Consider the following 19931-nt stretch of genomic DNA (forward strand, 5'->3'; position numbering starts at 1 on the left):
GCTGTGTAGATTACATTAAACAATGTGAACACATTAAATACTCTGCAAACGTAAATCTTATTTTTATCTTTATGAGGTTGTTTTCCTCAAGAAATCTGTGCTAAGGAAACAATAGCAGCAGAAGTTGTTTCTGTTAATAATTAAAACATTTTTTTAAGAAGTAAAAACAAGTGAAAAAGATGATTTAACAAAGAAAAGGGCATTTCTTTTTTTCCCAATTCTTACCAATTTCTGTTGGAGAGAAAAATTTGGTGAAAGTTTATGTTCAAAGCATTTCTTTTTCTGCTAAAAAAAAAAACGTTGCCTCCTTATTGTGGGGTTGCAGAGCATATCAGAGCAAAGATATTTCTAACTTAAAGAGTTATTAGCAAAATATATAGAACATGATGACACTTGGAGAGGTCAGTATGCAATTTTGCAGGTCGATTATAACTGACTTTAATCAAGGTCCTTTTGTTTAAAAAAAAAAAAAGGAACTACTATTGGCTTCTCTAACTTGTCTCTAGTAACAAACAATATATATTTATAGTGAGAAAAAGAGTGTAATAGGTAACTCAGTATAATAGATAATTCAAAAGTCACATTTGTTTGTTTTCTTGTGTACACTGTAAGGTTATTTTTAGCCATTGTGAGCTATTTTATATCATAAATGTATATATTTCACTTAGGTTAGATTGATTTTTATAAGATGACCTTATATTAAAAATTGTAATAGGCAATTGAAAGTTAACTAAAATAATGAGCGTTTCAGAGTGCCTGTTCTTAACTAAATAGGTACCCTAATTCTTCTTTATTATTAGAACATAGTTAAATCAAGGTTTGTTTTTTTTTTTCTTTAACACAGTCTTTCATTTCACTGAAATTCCTTGTTGAATCAAATAGCATGATTGATAGAAATGAATTTTAGCTTAAGGTTAAGAATTTATTCAGATATAATAATATATGTAACTATAGTAAATTAATTAAATAGCTAGGTAAAACTGAGTGGAGAATTAGTAACTTTCTGAATTTAAACCTGTTGAATGCTATGTCTGTTATATAATTAAGAACTGATTATTGCCCAGTTAGAAATACCTAATGTAGAGAAACTACTTACTGGAAAAACAGTGTAGCCTGACTTCAAGATAAACAGATTAAGGAGTGAAGGAGAGATTGAATAAAGCAGATTAGATGGTGTGAGCCTGTGCAGTATTTGAAAACCAGGAGACAGATATTGGTAGTCTTTGGGTATTAGCAGCCTTGATCAGATTACCAGTGCATCCTTGATGGTGTTTAAATTCTGAGACTCATAGCAACTTGTTGCTATGATCCTTTGACCCCCTGTCACTGAATCCCTTCTGAGAGATTAGTAGAAAAATAGTAGTAGTAGACATTAACAAAGACAGACTTTTTAAAAAACCTTATTTGCTAATCTTAGCATTTAAGGACTCTAACAAACAAGATAGGGTCATGTCATTCAGCTGTCTTCTAGGGGAAAAAGGGCTGAGTTGACTACAGGTTATGGTACAAACACAGCTCTATTTGTCAAAGGCCAGGGCTTTAAAATATTTTATACAGTGATCTTTAATTTTAATAATATGCAAATATAATATTTCTTTTACTGCATATTAGATTTTTAAGTGAACCTGATCATAAGGCAGGGACCCAGATTTCTCACTTTCCTAGCTGCCACCCTCCCCAGCTCACCACACACCTCATCTCACTTTGTGTATGTGTGCACTCGCTTATGTCTGACTTTGTGACCCCATGGGTTGCAGCCCACCAGGCCCCTCTGTCCGTGGGGTTTTCCAGGTGAGAATACTGGAGAGGGTGTCATTTCCTTTTCTAGGAGATCTTCCTAACCCAGGGATCGAACCCTCATCTCTTGTGTCTCCTTCATTGGTAGATCCTTTACCACTAGCGCCACCAGGGAAGCCTTTTAATCTCACTTCAATAAGTTTGAAATGAAGCTTTAGAATAATTTTAGTAAAAAGACAACTTTTTTTTTCTTTCAGATAAACTGAAGATTGTTCATCAAGCACATAAATCAAAGGTATGTTTCATATGTACAGTATCTGGCACATAGCAGGTAATCAATTTTGATTGACTTAGTGAATAAATGAATGAACATGTGTACTTCTAAGATATTTTTCATTATAGTAGCATTTTTCATTTTGAATTTACCCTTTAAATAGCCTTTTATCCATTAAAAGAAAAAAAAACACCTCTAAATTATATTCCTGTTGGTAATAGGTTCTTTTTTTAAAAAGTGTTAATTAAAAAAAAAATGTTATTAATATATTGCTGCTGCTGCTGCTAAGTCGCTTCAGTTGTGCCCAATTCTGTGCGACCCCATAGACGGCAGCCCACCAGGCTCCCCCGTCCCTGGGATTCTCCAGGCAAGAACACTGGAGTGGGTTGCCATTTCCTTCTCCAATGCATGAAAGTGAAAAGTGAAAGTGAAGCTGCTCAGTCGTGTCTGACCCTCAGCGACCCCTTGGACTGCAGCCTTCCAGGCTTTTCTGTCCATGGGGTTTTCCAGGCAAGAGTACTGGAGTGGGGTGCCATTGCCTTCTCCAGTTAATATATTGAGTTGACCAAAAAGTTTGTTCGGGTTTTTCTGGTGCAGAAAAACTTGAATGAACTTTTTGGTCAACCCAATATATCAAGCAAATGTTTAACAAGCATAAAACTTGTTGAAATAAATTCAGCTTACAAATAAAGGAAATCAAATATTATATCTAGTCCAATTTCTTTGATTTTCTTATTTCTATACCAGAAGAGGGCATTATGAAAATAACGTGTTTTCTCTCATTTGACTCTCTCCTTATGTTAAGGCCCCGTACTGTGGCTCTCGGAAACAGGCCTACTAGTTTCACAGAGGACATGGGCCGCCCCAAAGAGGACTGCTTAGTTATGTGTTTATAGTATGTTTACATTTCTGTCTTCATACTTTTTTAGAACAATGTTTTTATGTTTGCATCTCATGTAGATAGACCAGAGTGATCTGTTTTCTTGAATCTCAGTGACCTCGTATAGACTTCTCATTAAAACAATAATCGCCTCTATTATAGAAACTACTCAAGGACAAGGGACTGTATTTTATTCCTCATATCTCCAATACCTAGCACAATGCCTCATTCAAAGGAGTGTTTCCATAACAATTTTTGAAGGAAGTATTTATTTAATTCATTTAATTTCATTCTCTTTGCTAGTCATGGATGATGCCCCCCATAAACTCAGTCAGCTTTCAAATAAACGTTTAACAAGAGATCATAAAGAGGATGGTGTAAGGATATGTCTGTTGACTGTGGATTAGTAACTCAAATTTTTTTTTCCCCCTGTGGCTTAAAACAACACACATTTACTGTCTTATAGTTCTGGAGGTCAGAAATCTGAAATCAGTTTCCCTGGGCTAAAATCAAGCTGGTTCTTTCCAGTAACTTTATTTTTCTATACCAAGGACTATGTATACAAATTTGACAGCATCCATAATTTGGTGCTTGTGTATGTCTGGGACTATGGTATGGAATCTTTACTTTGTAAGGATGTAAATTGTATCTGGCCACAGACTCCATCCGTTTTCTCTTGTCCAAGCCAGGACTGTTTTTAGGCTTGTCCCTAAAATGTGGAGAGTAAGAATCTTGATCTTATTGTAGAAAGAAAATAAATAAAGTTAAAATGAACACTAGGCTCTTTAAAAAGGTTGTCATCCTCCATTTAGAGTTGCATTTATATCATAGCTTGCTCATACGCTCATGTTTCCTAAAAGGGAATAATAAGTAGAGTATTCCTTTATCCTAATGAAGACCTAGTTCATAATATTCAAACTAATCAGTATTATGATATTTTAAAAAATCAGAAAGTTTTCCTGCTATAGTTGGAAATATCTTAGAATTGTTTCTTATATTTGAAACATATGTTCCATCTTGGCACAATAGAGTTGTGAAATTAGAGCCCATTTTTCAGTTGAGCAATGTATTTACTTAAAGATTCTCCAAACAAATTGAGTCACTGAGGATGTTTCTGGAATCTTGCTTTATAAACTTCTCATCTAAATCATAGAGATTCTAGTTGAGATTGTTGTTATTTAGTTGCTAAGTTGTGTCCAACTCTTCTGCGACACCATGAACTGCAGCCCCGCCAGGCCCCTCTGTCCATGGGATTTCCCAGGCAAGAATCCTGGAGTGGGTTGCCATTTCCTTCTCCAGGGGATCTTCCAGACCCAGGAATGGAACCCATGTCTCCTGCATTGGCAGGTGGGTTCTTTATCCCTGAGCCACCAGGGAAACCCAGTTAAGAGAGTTCTTCAGATTTCCTCTTTAACTTTTGTAAGGAAGGAGTCAATATATTTTTACAGATACAGTTTTAAGACTTAAAACTTCTACCCACATGTTCCTCCTTTGTGCTTTTTCCAGTTGCCACCTGTGGTTCTCATCTTTGCATGTGCGTTCTACTCCCCATTTACAAGGCCTGTAGACATCACTGGCCCAGCCTGTCGGTTTTCTAACCCTGCTGTAATTTTAGTCTTCTTCCTTAGCCAAAGGGAGAAACTTCCAACTCACTCCTGTGTCTTAATGAACTTGTTCACAAAAGGCATGTTCCCCATTTCCCCAAATTTCTAGGGTTAGACTTTCTTAATTGAAATTACCAGGTGTCCACAGAAATTTGGTGCCATTACAATAAAAAAGTGACTGGATACCTTCCCACCAAGCCTCCTGTTTGGATGATGAGCTCAGTGTTGTTAAATGAATCAGTAGTCCAGTGCAAGTAATTACTATAGTATGGTTTATTTTGGCAAAAAAATGTACTTGTGTGTCTATGTGTGTAGTATGGAGTATAATCAGTAGGCTACTTGTAAAGTCATAATAATTCCTACCAAAAATATTTGAAAGAAAAACTCCAGTTTCTGTCATACATTTTGTGAGTTTGGAAACCGGATAGCTATCCTTGTTAAAAGTTTATGAAAGGAAGAAGTCACACCCTATAGTAAACTTTGTAAGAAATATGCAAGATCTTTAAGAAGAAAACTTTAAAATTGCAGAGAGGTTATTCAGTTGTCCAGACTCATTGAGCTGAACTTCTCTTAAGAACTATGTGCTATCTTTATATGAAATTCCACCTTAATTTATCAAAAAAGAAAAACATGCAAAGAGGGATATAAGATGAGATTTAAGTGGAAACATAAAGGATATTTGGATGGGAAGAGGCAACAGTATGAAGATGTCAGTTCTCTCATAGTTAATTTACAAATTTAATGCCACCCAAATAAAATTCTAGTAGCAGTTGTGCATGTATATTTGTGTGTGTGTGTGTATGTGGTGTGTATATAAAAGCTAAAGAAACTGATTATAAAACTAACATGCCAAAGATAAATAATGAAGAATAGTCAGAAGAAAGAGAAATGAGAGTGACTAACCCTGGCACATTAGACATATTGTAAAACTATATTAATTAAAACAGTGTGGTACTGTCGCATGAACTGTTAATTCAAAGACACAGAATCAGAAGTCCAAAAATAGACCCAATTATATATGGGAATTTAGTATATAGTGAATATTGTGTTTCAAATTTATGGAGAAAATATGGAGGATTCAGTAAATCTTATTGGAACAACTGGAAAACAATTAAATTGAATCCATATCCTTTTCCTTATGCCAAAATAAATACTCAAATAAGTCTAAGATGAAACCCATAGGTAAGGATAGAGATTAACTAGATTTAACATGAGTGGGTAATTTGTTCAAGTTGGGTGTTAGGTACATGAAGGGTTCATTGTACTATCCTGCATACATTTTATGTTTGAAATACTTTATGATTAGAAGTTTAAAAGATGAAGTTAATGAACATATTTTAAGGAAACATGGGATTTTAAAGTAATCTTACACTGAAGGTCTTTTTAAGTATGATAGAAAAATAAAAGGTTGATACATTTTCCTTTATTCATTCAGCAGACATTCCCCACCTTCTTTAAAAAAAAAAGGCACTAGAAGGAAAATGAAGGAACAAAGGAAAACTGGTAGATTTTCTAACTTGTATTACAGAAAAGACCTAATTTTCTTAGTGAAAAGTGAGTGTTAGTCACTCAGTTGTGTCTGACTCTTTGTGACTGGCGTGGGTAGCCATTCCCTTCTCCAGAGGATCTTCCTGACCTGGGGATTGAACCCAGGTCTCCTACATTTCAGGTAGATTCTTTACCATCTGAGCCTTCAGGGAAGCCCGGTTTTCTTAGAATGTAACAATGTTCCACAATTTCATTTAAAAAATTATCCAACAAGTTTATTAAAAAATAGAAACTATTCACACCTTTATTCACACCCAAATAAATATAAATTACTCTTCTTGGGGTCTTCCTTGGTAGCTCAGTAGGTAGAGAATCTGCCTGCAGTGCAGCAGACCCAGGTTCAATCCCTGGGTCAGGAAGATCCGCTGGAGAAGGAAATGGCAACTACTTCAGTATTCTTGCCCGGAAAATCCTATGTATAGAGGAACATGGAGGGCTACAGTCCAGGGGTCGCAAGAGTTGGACACGACTTAGTGACTAAACCACCACAACACTATTCTTAATCTACATTTGCTAGATTGGCAATATCAAAATCTTTCGATAATACACCGTGCTGGTGAGGGTATGGGAAACAGGGACTCTCCGTGATGGGTGAAGGGAAGGGAAGTCACGCAGTCGTGTCCAGCTCTTTGCAACCCCATGGACTGTAGCCCACCAGGCTCCTCCATCCATGGGATTTTCTAGGCAGAATACTGGAGTGAGTTGCCATTTCCTTCTCCAGGGCATCTTCCCAACCCAGGGATCGAACTCGGGTCTCCCGCACTACAGGCAGATACTTGACCATCTGAGCCACAAGGGAATCCCAGTGATGGGCAGTGGTGGTATAAATGGGTACTGCTTCTTTGGAGAGTAATTTGGAAATATCTGTCAAAATAAAAATTGTACTTCCTCTCTGACCGAACAGTTCTACTTCTAGGAATTTGTATTACAGACAAAACTTGTACATACACCAAATGATACATGGACAAGGATATTTGATGCAGGACTGAGTAGGATAGGAGATAGGAAACAACCTGAATGTCCATCAGTAGGGACAGAGAGTGTTAATCCTTCCAATGGAATATACTGCAGCCTTGATAAATTATGATGCAGCTCTTAAACTGATTTTGAATGATTTTAAGATATTTTATTTTGTATTGTGGTGTAGCTGATAAACAATATTGTGATAGTTTCAGGTGAACAGCTAAGGGACTCAGCCATATATATACATGTATCCCAAACCCTGCTCTCTCCCAAACCCTCCTCCCATCTAGGCTGCCACATGATGTTGAGCAGAGCTGCATGTGCTATACAGTAGGTCCTTGTTGGTTATCCACTTTAAATATAGCAGTGTGTACGTGTCCATCCCAGACTCCCTAACTGTCCTTTCCCTCAGCAACCATAAGTTCATTCTCTAAGTCTGTGAGTCGCTTTTAGTTTTGTAAGTTCAGTTGTATCCAAATGAATCTAAGATATTTAAAGAGAAGTTAGAATACAGCATATACCATGCCATCGTTTGTGTGAAAAAGTTTATAGGCACATCTCTGCCTGCATGTACATGTACACAACAGTCTCTGGAAGGTACAAGGGCAGTCTCTGGAAGGATGCATAACAATTAGTACAAATTCTCTGGAGGAGAGGTGGGTAGCTGGGTGGAGAAGGGAGGAGCCTACTTCTCATTCTGTCCATATGTACTTGGAGAATTTTGTCTTGTGAGTATGTATTGCCTATTCTAAAATGATTTTTTCAGTAAAGTTTCTCTCCCCTTTTAATCTGTGCGTGTTTAAGCCCCTGTGCTCTTTCTAGTGAGTAAAGCTGTGGAGCATGCCTCCCAGGGTGGCTCTTTTGACTGCTGAGAAGGCCTTTCTTTTGAGCCTCCCTCTCAGCCATATTCTGGAAAGAGAATCTGGTACTAAACAACTGCGTTCTGGTTGACAGGTGGTACTGTGTGCCCAGCGGGTGCTCACTACTAGATGCTGTTTAGAGGCAGGATCAACATTTATGATGTTTAAGTGGATTTGTGAGTAGCATTGGAGAGCAAACTCTCCCTAAATCACAAAGAGAAATGTTAGTTAACAGGACTTGGAACCAAGTGTTTGTTAGTTGGAGCAGGGTTTTTAAATACGTGAGCTTTCAGCAAAGGCAGACTTGCTTCTCTCAGAAGTCAGACTGGTCAAAACTGGATCTGTTGCAGGAAGAGGGACACCTACCAGGACCCAAGACTGAGCTCTGGTCTAAGACTGGGAGATGAATTGTCCGAGGAGACGCAGCTGCTGACACAGCAAGAGGCTTTACTGGGAAGGGTTCCCGGGTGAAGAGCAGGAGGGTAAGGGAGCCCAGGGGCACTGCTCTGCCATGTGGCCTGCAGTCCCAGGTTCTGTGGTGATGAGATTAGCTTCTGGGCTGTCTCTGGCCAGTCATTCTCACGCAGGGTCCTTCCTGGTGGAGCAAGCATTGTTCAGCCAAGATGGATTCCAGTGAGAAGGATTCTGGGAGATTGGTAGGACATGTGGCATCTCCTTTAGACCTTTCCCAAATTCTTCCAGTTGGTAGTGGCTTGTTAGTTCTGTTTTCCTTACTAGGACCTGCTGTTGTAAAATCACGCAAATGGTTACTGTAGTGCCTGACCAGGGTGGGCGGTTTCCGTCAGTGTTTCCACTAACAGAAGCTTAGTCCCCTGATCACATCCTCAGCCTGTATGCTAACCTCTCTGAATCCTCCTGGGGTATTATGAGGATGAGCTGATGATGAACAGAGCACTGACAGCTAACACTACTCCCTGTGTGACTGACACTGCACTGGGGGTGTTATATGCTGCATCTCTCTTCATCCTCACCACATGGCAATAAGAAGATGTGTTGCTACCCTACTTTTTTTTTTCTAAGGCTATGTAATTTATTGAGACCACACAGCTGGATATTTGTGGAACCTGAATTTTAACCCAGCTCCGGCACAAAAGCTCTGTGTTCTAGCCCCGTCTCCCTAGTGCTTTATGTAGCATGTATTTAGGAAGCACTCACTATGTACATGTTCACTGCTTTCCCTACAGTGATGGGAGCAAAATGTGACTTGGATTATTGCTGTGACCCAAAGTAACAATTCATTTGTCTTTGAGGAATCTCACCAAATGTGAAACTAATGAAAGTACTGGTAAAAAGTGGATTTTTTTTTTTCTTTCTAGACAAATGAACTTGTGTTGAGTTTGGAAGACGATGACAGACTCCTGTTAAAAGAAGATAGCACCCTAAAAGCAGCTGGAATTGGTGAGAAAGTGTGTCTTGTGTGTGTGTGCATGCGGAGCTGGAGGGGGCACTGTCTTTCCCGGCCTGGATGGTGATGTCTGGCTGATTATATTTAGATAACTTAATGCAAAGTAAATGCTACCCTTGGTGCTCTTTACACTACCTGATAATTATTCAGAGGGGAAGGACAAGAGTGATGTACATTCAGATCGTTTGACTGAGGGCAGTAGATATCTGCTTTTCCAACGTTAGCATGCAAACAGTTCTTTCCAGAAAGTATGCTCAGAATTCTGCTGAGAGTTATTTTAAGTGATTGACAGGTTGTTACTCACTTAATAACCTACTTACTCATATCAGCTTCATTTGAGCTGATAGTTTAAGAGAAAAGGGCCCGGTAGAAGTATCGTGGAATAATGAAGTGAGATGTTGTTTGTATAACAAGCAGCATGGTTTCTGATAGTTATCCAAATCACTGCAAGCCGACCAAGTCATGGAATTTCAAATAGGAGCCTATGATATGCAGTTGAAAAACTGCCTGATTTAACCTTTCAATTTGGATATGCATGCAGTTTTGTTTTAAAGAAATGCTGTGTGACGTGTGTTGTGACCATTAGATGTCACTGTAATTCTACTTACATGTATACTTAGAGATGATGTGGTAGTACAGCGAAGGTTTTGAGAGAAATGTGAGCAGTTGAAGGCATTATGCCTCTGACATAATGAAGCAGCACAAATCACACTTACTTTCTAATTTTCTATATACACTGGTTAAGGGACACTCTAAGGTCCATGGGGTTGCTATGGGGTCACTAAGAGTCGGGCATGACTGAGCGACTTCCCTTTCACTTTTCACTTTCATGCATCGGAGAAGGAAATGGCAACCCACTCCAGTGTTCTTGCCTGGAGAATCCCAGGGATGGGGGAGCCTGGTGGGCTGCCGTCTATGGGGTCGCACAGAGTCGGACACGACTGAAGCGACTTGGCAGCAGCAAGGTTCATGAAGTCCATGTTAGGAATCCTAACATTTTTTTTTTTGACAGGTGTTTTATTGTCACATCTGTCAGGAATTCATTTTTAAATGACACATGTGGTTGAAGTGGATTCCTGACATCTCTAACTTAGATATGATTTTGAATGCCATGTTATATAATCTCACACTTGTTTTCTGTGTCTAAGTCTATACTCTTGGCTAGATTTAGTGTCTTTCCATATTGTGACTAAGATTGATTGCTGTTATCTGAAAAAACAATGTTTAATTTGGCATTTATTTCTTCTTAATTTGGTGCTTATTTTATTACAGCAGGTAGTACTTAACTGCTTATTAAGTGTAAAACTATACTTAGTATAACAGACTGGTATTGATACAGGCCGGAGAAGGCAATGGCATGCCACTCCAGTACTCTTGCCTGGACAATGCCATGGATGGAGGAGCCTGGTAGGCTGCAGTGCATGGGGTTGCGAAGAGTCGGACACGACTGAGCAACTTCTCTTTCACTTTTCACTTTCATGCATTGGAGAAGGAAATGGCAACCCCCTCCAGTGTTCTTGCCTGGAGAATCCCAGGGATGGCGGAGCCTGGTGGGCTGCCGTCTGTGGGGTCGCACGGAGTCAGACACGACTGAAGCAACTTAGAAGCAGCAGAAGCATTGATACAGAAATTGACAGCTCCATGGAAAAGACTGGAAAACTCAAAAACCAACTAAAAAGCAGTTTCATGGTATGAAAAAATTTTGATATTTCAAATAAGTGGAGAAAAGAATGAATTAGCCAGAAACTATTGGGCCCATTGCCAAAACATTTGAGAAAATAAAACTTAAGTTCTTAGTCTTTATTCTAAAATAAATTCTATATAGACTAAATGTTTGCAATGTAAAAAAGTTTTTAGGTAAAATGTAGGTCAGTAGTTTCATAATCTTGGGGAGAAGAGCTTTCTAAGCATGCCCTTGAAGCCAGAAGCCATAAAGCAGGGAGAAATGATAGATTTAACCACATAAACAGAGTTAAAGGAGAAGCAATAAATTGTGAAAAAATATTTGCAGCTAAATGACAAAGAAAGCCTGACTTTATAAAGAGGTCTTATAATTAGCACACAAAAAAGAGAAATAAACTACTGATAGAAGAAATAGCTCGGAGAAGGCGATGGCACCCCACTCCCGTACTCTTGCCTGGAAAATCCCATGGACAAGAGGAGCCTGGTAGGCTGCAGTGCATGGGGTTGCGAAGAGTTGGACATGACTGAGCAACTTCTCTTTCACTTTTCACTTTCAGGCATTGGAGCAGAAAATGGCAACCCACTCCAGTGTTCTTGCCTGGAGAATCCCAGGGACGGCGGAGCCTGGTGGGCTGCTGTCTATGGGGTCACACAGAGTCGGACACGACTGAAGTGACTTAGCAGCAGCAGCAGCAGAAGAAATAGCTAGCATAAAAAATAGTTCAGCCCTATTAGTAACGAGAGCAATATACATGAAAATAGAGACTAAATTTTATGTACTTTACTACTCTAGTGATTAAGAATTAGAGGCTGAAGTCAGAGTGCTTGGGTTAGCAGCTTGACTGCCACGTACTGCCTGGGTGACCTTAAACAAGCAATAATTTAAGACTAGCAGACACAAAGAACAGTGGTTGTATCTGAAGGAATGTTAGAAAATAGATGTTCCCTTGTACTACTGTTGGGAAGGTGTTATTACCTCTAACTTTGTTGATCAATTTGACCAGTAAGACTTTCTCAACCTTACTAAGTAATTTTCTGTCATATCTATTGCCAAGCCAACAGAAAAGTGCTTCCTCAACTCTGTGGCTCCTCCAAGGTTGTGATACACATTCAGAAGTGTTATCTCTCACCTTCCTGGTTTGAGATTCATTGATGTAGAGCTTTATTGAATGGAAATAGAAAATGTATTGTGTGATACCATTATTATTTTTAAATGTATGTATTTACATGTCTGTATATGTATATGAGGACTTCCCTGGTGGCTCAGACGGTAAAGCGTCTCTCTACAATGCGGGAGACCCGGGTTCGATCCCTGGGTTGGGAAGATCCCCTGGAGAAGGAAATGGCAACCCACTCCAGTACTATTGCCTGGAAAATCCCATGGACAGAAGAGCCTGGTAGGCTACAGTCCATGGGGTCGCAAAGAGTCGGACATGACTGAGCGACTTCACTTTCACTATCTTTCATATGTATATGAAGAAGAGATCATATACCAAAATTATAAAAATGGCTTCCCTGGGTGGTGGCATTGCTAGCAATTTTTTTTTTCCTTTATTCTCCATTTTATCTAGTTGTTCTTGTAATTTAAACTTTCTTGTATAATTTACATGTATTACTTATAAAGTAAGGGCCTAATTTTAAGGAATCAACTCCTAAATTTAGGGAAAATTGGTTTGAATGATGGCTCTGTATCTGTGACCTTCTGGAAGCCATTTAGATTCTCTGAACTTCTACTTTGATTTGTGTAAAATGAAACAGAAATAATAAACCTATTTCAGAGGGTTGTCATAGGGTTAAGTAAAAGAATGTATTTGAAAGCATCTGGAGCAATGCATGTAAACGCCCTCAAAAACATTTCATTTTATTTGGAAACCATTTTGGAGAAAGCAATTGGCAAATGTTTTGAATTTGTTAAAATCTCAAGTTGTTGGTTTAATTGTCATCAATTTCAGACTTATATAACAAACCACCTATAAAGGTATAAATCAAATCATTTTTTTTTTTTTTTGGGTCATTCTTGTTTTAAGGCCATATAGATCTTCGATCAGAATCGGATCGTTTTCATGGGTTCTCCACTGGTTTCAGGTTGTTACTTCAAACTGTTCTCATGCCCTGGCAAGTCTGTAGCCCTGGTTGAGGGTGTCTTCCATCCCTGTTGGGAGCAACCCCCTCTTCTGCATGTTCCCCTTTGTTGCTGAGAGCAGTGTTTCTGTACCCTTGAGAACAAGCCACAGTTATTACTCATGGGGAAGGTGATGGCCCCTGGAGAGCAACAAAAAATTCTAAGTGGGAGTAGAGCTGTAAAAGCAGTACTTGAAATGTGTGATTTTTCTAGGGAATTTTCCCTCCCTTGGTGCTGTGCCTGGTTAGGGTTTTAAGAGGTTTTAGGAGGAAAATTCTAAGTCATCGCTTTCTCCCTTCTTACCACTTGATCTTGCTGTAGAGCTGTCACTCTGCCATCACAGCCAGTTGCCATGGGAATAAGGCCAGTGTAACAAATGTATCATTATGACTTTTCTGTAAAAGTCATGAAAGGAAAAGAGACTGTAAGAGGGGAAATTAGGGGAACAAACTGGTTTGAAGATTTCTTTTCTCACCAAGAAATTCTCTAGCCTGTTATCTACATTGCAGATCCCAATTGTATATTCTACGCTTGACGTCAGGAGAGGTTTTTGCTTGTGGATTTAGTCCTAAAATACATCAATAAAAAGATTTGTTTTGTGGAAGAAGGAAGGCCTTACCTAGAATTGTTATTTTTAATTTAAAGATCTTGTTAACAGTTGTGGTTTTATGGACTAATTCTCCTAAGTAATAAATTTTCATGTTCAGTATTTTTGGGGTTATATTTTATCTCTTTCATTTTGCTGCATTCTACTATTGCTGTCTTTTGAATTGTCTCCAGTTTAGGAAAGAAACTGAGATAGTGTAACTCTTCTAAAGTCAGTTATGTTTTACTGGAAATATTTTAGAGCAAGACACAGTCTGGCAAACCCTAAGTGCTCACCTCTGGGAAGAGTCCGCATCAGGCCACATCTTGCACCAACTCCCCAGCTCCCTTGTGGTTTGTCTTCACTTTGTGTGCCATTCCTCTATTATCTGCCCACAGCCGAAACCCAGTCCTGGTGCCCGGCACCTCTCGGTGACCTTGGCCAAGCAGCTTGGATTGTAGGACTCCTTGGCTCCACTTCTTTATCAGGCTCATATATGATTAGTGTTTCTGGAAGGTTTGAGTCCCTTTCCCATTCTCTTTTTAGGTAGAAATATCTTGGGGGCATACATGCTTTCCTGCTTTGACAGTGTGTTTAACTGGCTGTTCATGTTAACATCATAGCAGCGATGATCTGCTACTTGCTAAAATAGGTGGTAAGCCCAGGGAATTTGGGATCCCAGAGAAAGAAGATCAAAAGGAACCTTCCAGACTTGATTCTTCCCTTTTTGCTCTCCCCTCGGGCTTCCCTGGTAGCTCAGGTATAAAGAATATGCCCGCCGATGCAGGAGACACGGGTTTGATCCCTTGGTCAGGAAGATCCCCTGGAGAAGGGAATGGCAACCTATTCTAGTATTTTTGTCTGGAGAATTCCATGACCGAGAAACCTGGAGGGCTACAGTCCATGGGGTCACAAAGAGTCCACACGACTGAGCGACTAACACTTTCACTTTGCATGCTGATGTGGAAATCACAGTGTCCAGTCTATCAAAGGTCAGATTTATTTCTATATTTGTTTTCTCCAAACTATAGTTTGAAATCTTTCTCAACCAGCTTGAAAACAAATTCTCAAGCAAATAAGAAATAAAAGACACATGGTTGTTTGGAACTACTTGTTGGATTGTTGATCTCCTTTGGCAAAAAGTTAGAAATATAACACAGCTGTGGGCATGGTTTTGAATGATTTGTAGATTATACTTTTGTGAAACTTGCAAGGATGAGTCCTGGACCAGGCAAGACAGTGAAACTTTGTCCTTTTGGTGTCAAATTGCTGCAGAAATCACACCTTGCCCTTCCTGGCTTTTTTTTTGTCAATAATCTGGAGTTATTATTCACATTACAGCCTGCTCTGATCATTAATTGTCTGTACTCCAGTCAGGACACATTTCTCAGCCTCTTTTCTCGGACAACAGTTGCTGTGCTGCACACAGCTCTGATATGAGGCTCGGGATTTAGAAGCCATACAGTAAATCCTTGTTGATAGATGGGTTTATTGAAATAAGTTAGTTGAGGAGTTTAAGTACATTATACTCAACTTTCCTGAGATTTTTGCATTTAAAATGGTTTTTCTTCTTTTTTAAAAAAAGTTGAAGTTATTATTTTCCCATTCAAGGTGTATATATGTGCATTTTATAATGGAAACATTATAAAATTCTTAATTATTAATTTCATATCCAACATTTGAGTGTACTGGCTTGTGTTCATTTCATTAAACTTGAAAGTCAGTATTAAAATGGTCCACAAATGTATTTGGAGCGTTCTTACTTGGTTTCATTTGCTAGTAAGACAAAGGTATGAGCTGGTGGTATATTTATTGGATTTGAGAATGCACATTCATTTCACATTCACATGCCAAGGCACTATGCACCTGAGTGCACTGCCGCCCGCAGCACATTTAATTTAAAATCAGGAGCCCTAGGGGACCAGCATGTGGTAGACTTCCTGAGGGTTCTTCTGGAGCCATTTTAAATAGAATTTGGGATAATGGAGGAAAGGGTGATTATGTAGAGGTCTTGAAAATCTTTTGTAATTTGTTTTCACTGTAATTGGCAAGTAAATTTGCAGTCTAAATACGTGAAATCATTGTCTCAGAGATTTCCAATAGGGTTCTCTAGATTTAAGAAAAAACATATTCTGTTTCTGCTTAAGAAACATTACTAAAATTTAAAATCCACCTTATGTCTTTCTTTTGAATGTTCAAAGCAGCTAACTCCTAATTTGTGTGTTATTCTCCAATTTGTTAAGGGTGAACATTTTTATCAACCTGGACCATTTGAGTTTAACCCATTTGTCAATCTAGTTTTCCTGAAAAAAAATTCATTCATCTGAAAATAAAATCTTTACCTTAGATGACCTCATTTTTAAGCCTGTAGTGTATAAATGATGGATTGATCTATAACTTAATTAGACCCAAGAGAACTTATGTGTCAAAACAGAAATGCTTTGTCAGTTTTTTCTATACATTCATTTAATCCTAAACCTATTATTGGTATCCTGAAGAGCTGTAAGATGTACTAGTTTCTCAAAAGGGGTACAGATAAATGTCAGCTGCGGTTAAGTGAAAATTGTAATTACGGTTAGTGTGTATTGAGCAAAGTGCTGTGTGGGCAAAGCACTGTGTAAAGTTCTATATGTAAATAGCACATTGTGTATGAAATCTTGCATTGTGATTATTAAGAACAAGGGACTTTTGCTTATTCTCCTAACATCAGGAGGAGGATTTTAGAATCACTTGCAAATTTTGTAGGTCTACCTTTGGGCTTGCTTCTCTTCCAAAAGGAGCTTTTTATTTAAAGGATAGATCTCAGAATATCTTCTCTTTGAATACTGAATTTTTTGAAGCCCCCTTTTCAACTTTTTACTAATTCCTAGTATAGAGCTCTTAGCTATTATTTTAAATGCCATTTTCTTATAAAATTTAACTGTACATTAACTTACCGTTTGCCAGGGTGTATACAGACCCTCTCATCAATTCCCAGTTTCTTTCTGCTGTGTCTTCCCTGCTTGCCTACACACACACATACTCAGGCTTATTGTAACAAGAGTTTGTAATATGATTTTTATCAAGATTAATCTTCATTTAATCTTGAATATATAAAAGGGCTGGAATGAGGATCTGAGACTCTGGGTGATTTTATTTTCTTCTTTCAACATTTCCATATGTTCTGTAAAGACCACAAAAATTTAGGTTTGAGAAACATTAAATTTGGTATACTTAAAACCAGCAAAAACATTTTTAATGAAATGTTATGCTAAGCTCTTTAATTTCATTCTTCTGTGATAAATTCTAATAAAGAGATGAGAGCTTTAAACTGGGAGACCAGTGGTAATCCTTGGCATCCTTCCTGATTATCCTATTTATTTGGCTTGAAGAGTTTCACTTGTCTGTTTTTAGAGAATATGTTAATTGAGTGATCAGTATTCATTACAAATAATCTTGTCTGTTTTCTTGTCAAGATTCTGAAGGCCCTTTTGCTCTTTCTGTAAAAGCTAAGCAGGCTGTATTAACTTCTGATTTAATTTAAAAAATGTGGAACTTGTTGGTGCAACACCTTAAAGAATTGCATGTTTAATAATTGGAAGGCTTTCCATCAGATTTGTCTCCAGTCTGAATTAATAATGTTGCTGACTTATTGTTTTAGAAGACAGAGTCCTTGACCTGCTAGGTTGAAAGAATTGTGACTGCTCTGAACCTTTGTGGGTCCTTTAGCTGTGCCATATCCCTTGTGAATAATTAGAGGTATTTGAAGGTATTGCGGTAGAAGCCAATTTGTGTCTTCCACTTTGCATATTGTTGAAGCCTCATGAATTAGTCATAAGCGGGCAAAAAATTAACTTCTTCAGACACATATTTTGATGGGTCATGAGGGAGAATGTAAAGTGATCTGTAAAATATTCTACTGATCCTCTAAGTATTAAATTATTATACCTACAGGCTAATTTCAGAGTGGGGAGAAAAGAGTTTTCCTCCTCCTTCAGGACCAGAGTAACACATTTGGAAAAAAAAATAATGGTTTATTATTTCTAGGATTGTCAAGAGGACTATAAATGAACAATTTTATGATTTCTTGAAAACCAGATTCATGTGTTAACTCTTGTTTTTAATTTTTTTGGTAATTTTTCTTTTTACTTTTAAATTGGTTGAATTCTAGATTCTCGTATTTAAACTTCTTGTTGATTTTGTGAAATGTGAAACCATATTGTTTTTCTAACTTTGGGCCTTGGAAGCACTGAATCAATGAAATATGTATTTCCATACTTATTTAAAATCTAGTTTTACATTACAATTTTTTTCCATTTTCTATTTTTTTTTCAGCCAGTGAAACTGAAATTGCATTCTTCTGTGAAGAAGACTATAAGAACTACAAAACTAATCCCATTTCATCCTGGTGAAAACCTCACAGAGCTTTCTTTTTTGCATACTTGTATTAAGCTCTTTATTCCACTAGTGAGTTTCTGAAATTGACAAATAAACTTAAAAAAATTAATCCCAGCCTCTGCTGTTTGAGGTAAAATCTGTGGTGTGTTCTCTCTTGTGCAGGTCTCATTTCTTTCTTTCTTGTTGTAAAATAATGTGTTTATTTATGGGAAAAAATCTGGTTTTAAGTGAAAGAAATAATTATTCAAAAATCACCATGGAGTGTTGGCTCTTTCGTTATCATTTGTTTCTCTAAATTAGAGGTCATTTTGGTGACTTGCATGTTGGATTCTTTAAAAAAGATTATAAGACTAAGGTCATTCTCTTTTATTTTGTGTTTTCTCCAAAGTTTCTAATTAGCGCCCCTGTTACTATCTTTGTCTAGCAGGGATTCTTATGACCATGAATGACCATAAGAGTCTCTTATGACCATGAATGCCATCTTTTCACTCACTGTGATAAACACCACCACACATGAAATTAAATTGGGTATATTTTAGGGAGAGTTTCTTCTATATTTTAGAAGAGAGTTTCTTCTTTCTTTTCATGTTACAGCCCACACAAATAACATTGCTGAAATGTGTTTTTCTGAGCTATGTTTCCTGACTTCAGGAGCAAACTATAATAGAGTCAAACTCATTTATTTGGAGAGAGGAGGTAGCAGGAAGTTTGCACTTCTGGAAGAAAATTGTCCATTGAGAACAAGTCTAAGTCATGGATGATACATTCTTTCAAAATAATATAATACTTTGATGTCTGACTACCAGCATCTGAAGAATAGTGGATTCAAGGGGGCCTCTCAGCCAGCATGTATCTAATCAGAACTCTGAGAGAGGTTAGTTGGCTCTAGAATTGTTCCATGAAGCCTTAAATTGCTAGTAAGGCTTCACTGTGGTGAGGCTAATGTAAGAAAATCTATTCTGCTAAAACTGACAAACAAACAAACAAAAATCAAACTTGAAAGTCTGGTTAACATAGCCAGAAGATGCGTTGCTTTGTTTAAAGGCAAAGCACTTGCAGTAGAGGAAGATAAGGGCAGAAAGTCTGTTGAACTAGGCCTTCTAAGTCATGCTGAGGAGTTGGAACTTTACCTAGTAGGTAGTTGGGAGCCAGTGGGAAGATTTAAACAGGTAAATTACATGATTAGATTTGTATATTAGAAAGTAAGCTTTGGCAGCGGTGTCCATATGGCAGAAAGACTAGAAGACAGTTGTCATAGACCAGGTGAAGGTTGGAAGGCCTCAGCCTAGGACCCAACAGAGGGCAAGGGAGAAGAGGAGAACTTGCTGAAGTAGTGCTAACCTTTGGTCATGCATCAGATGGCAGGCATTGTGTTAGGTATCTACATGTGTTATTTAATTTTTACCACAACTCTTTAAGGGGCTTCCCAGGTGGCACTAGTGGTAAAGAACCTGCCTGCCAGTGCAGGAGACATAAGAGACACAGGTTTGATCCCTGGATTGGGAAGATCCCCTGGAGGAGGGCATGGCAACCCATTCTAGTATTCTTGCCTGGAGAACCCCCTGGACAGAGGAGCCTGGTGTGGGCTATGGTCCATAGGGTTGAAAAGAGTCAGACATGACTGAAGTGATTTAGCATGCACAGCTCTTTAGTCTTGATAGTATCATATCTATTTATAGATGAATAAATTAGGGCCCAGAGAGGTGAAGTAACTTACCCAAGGCAACACAGTAATGTGCACTGCGAGTGGAGCCGGGTCTGTCTTAAATTCTTGACCTTGCCCATTTTATCCTGTGGCCTCCTAGGAGAGCTATGAGGTAAAATCTTTGGGACTTGCTGAATGGCTGTTGTGGAAGGTGTAGAAGAAGGAG

General features: G+C 38.2%; 1 protein-coding gene across 3 annotated transcripts in view; it reads left to right on the plus strand.

Moving 5' to 3' along the window:
• CUNH2orf76 (chromosome unknown C2orf76 homolog) overlaps window positions 1-18196 on the plus strand; it is a 114149-nt gene extending 95953 nt beyond the window's left edge. For all 3 annotated transcript variants that reach the window (XM_040228970.1, XM_040228971.1, XM_040228969.1), the window contains exons 5-7: window positions 1995-2032; window positions 9204-9285; window positions 17998-18196. In XM_040228970.1, the coding sequence (XP_040084904.1) occupies window positions 1995-2032; window positions 9204-9285; window positions 17998-18074 (197 nt within the window). In that variant the 3' untranslated portion in view covers window positions 18075-18196. The remainder of the gene's footprint in view (window positions 1-1994; window positions 2033-9203; window positions 9286-17997) is intronic.
• Window positions 18197-19931: the final 1735 nt, after the last annotated feature.

Source organism: Oryx dammah, unplaced genomic scaffold (assembly GCF_014754425.2).
Source record: "Oryx dammah isolate SB20612 unplaced genomic scaffold, SCBI_Odam_1.1 HiC_scaffold_27, whole genome shotgun sequence".
In the NCBI taxonomy this organism is placed as follows: domain Eukaryota; kingdom Metazoa; phylum Chordata; class Mammalia; order Artiodactyla; family Bovidae; genus Oryx; species Oryx dammah.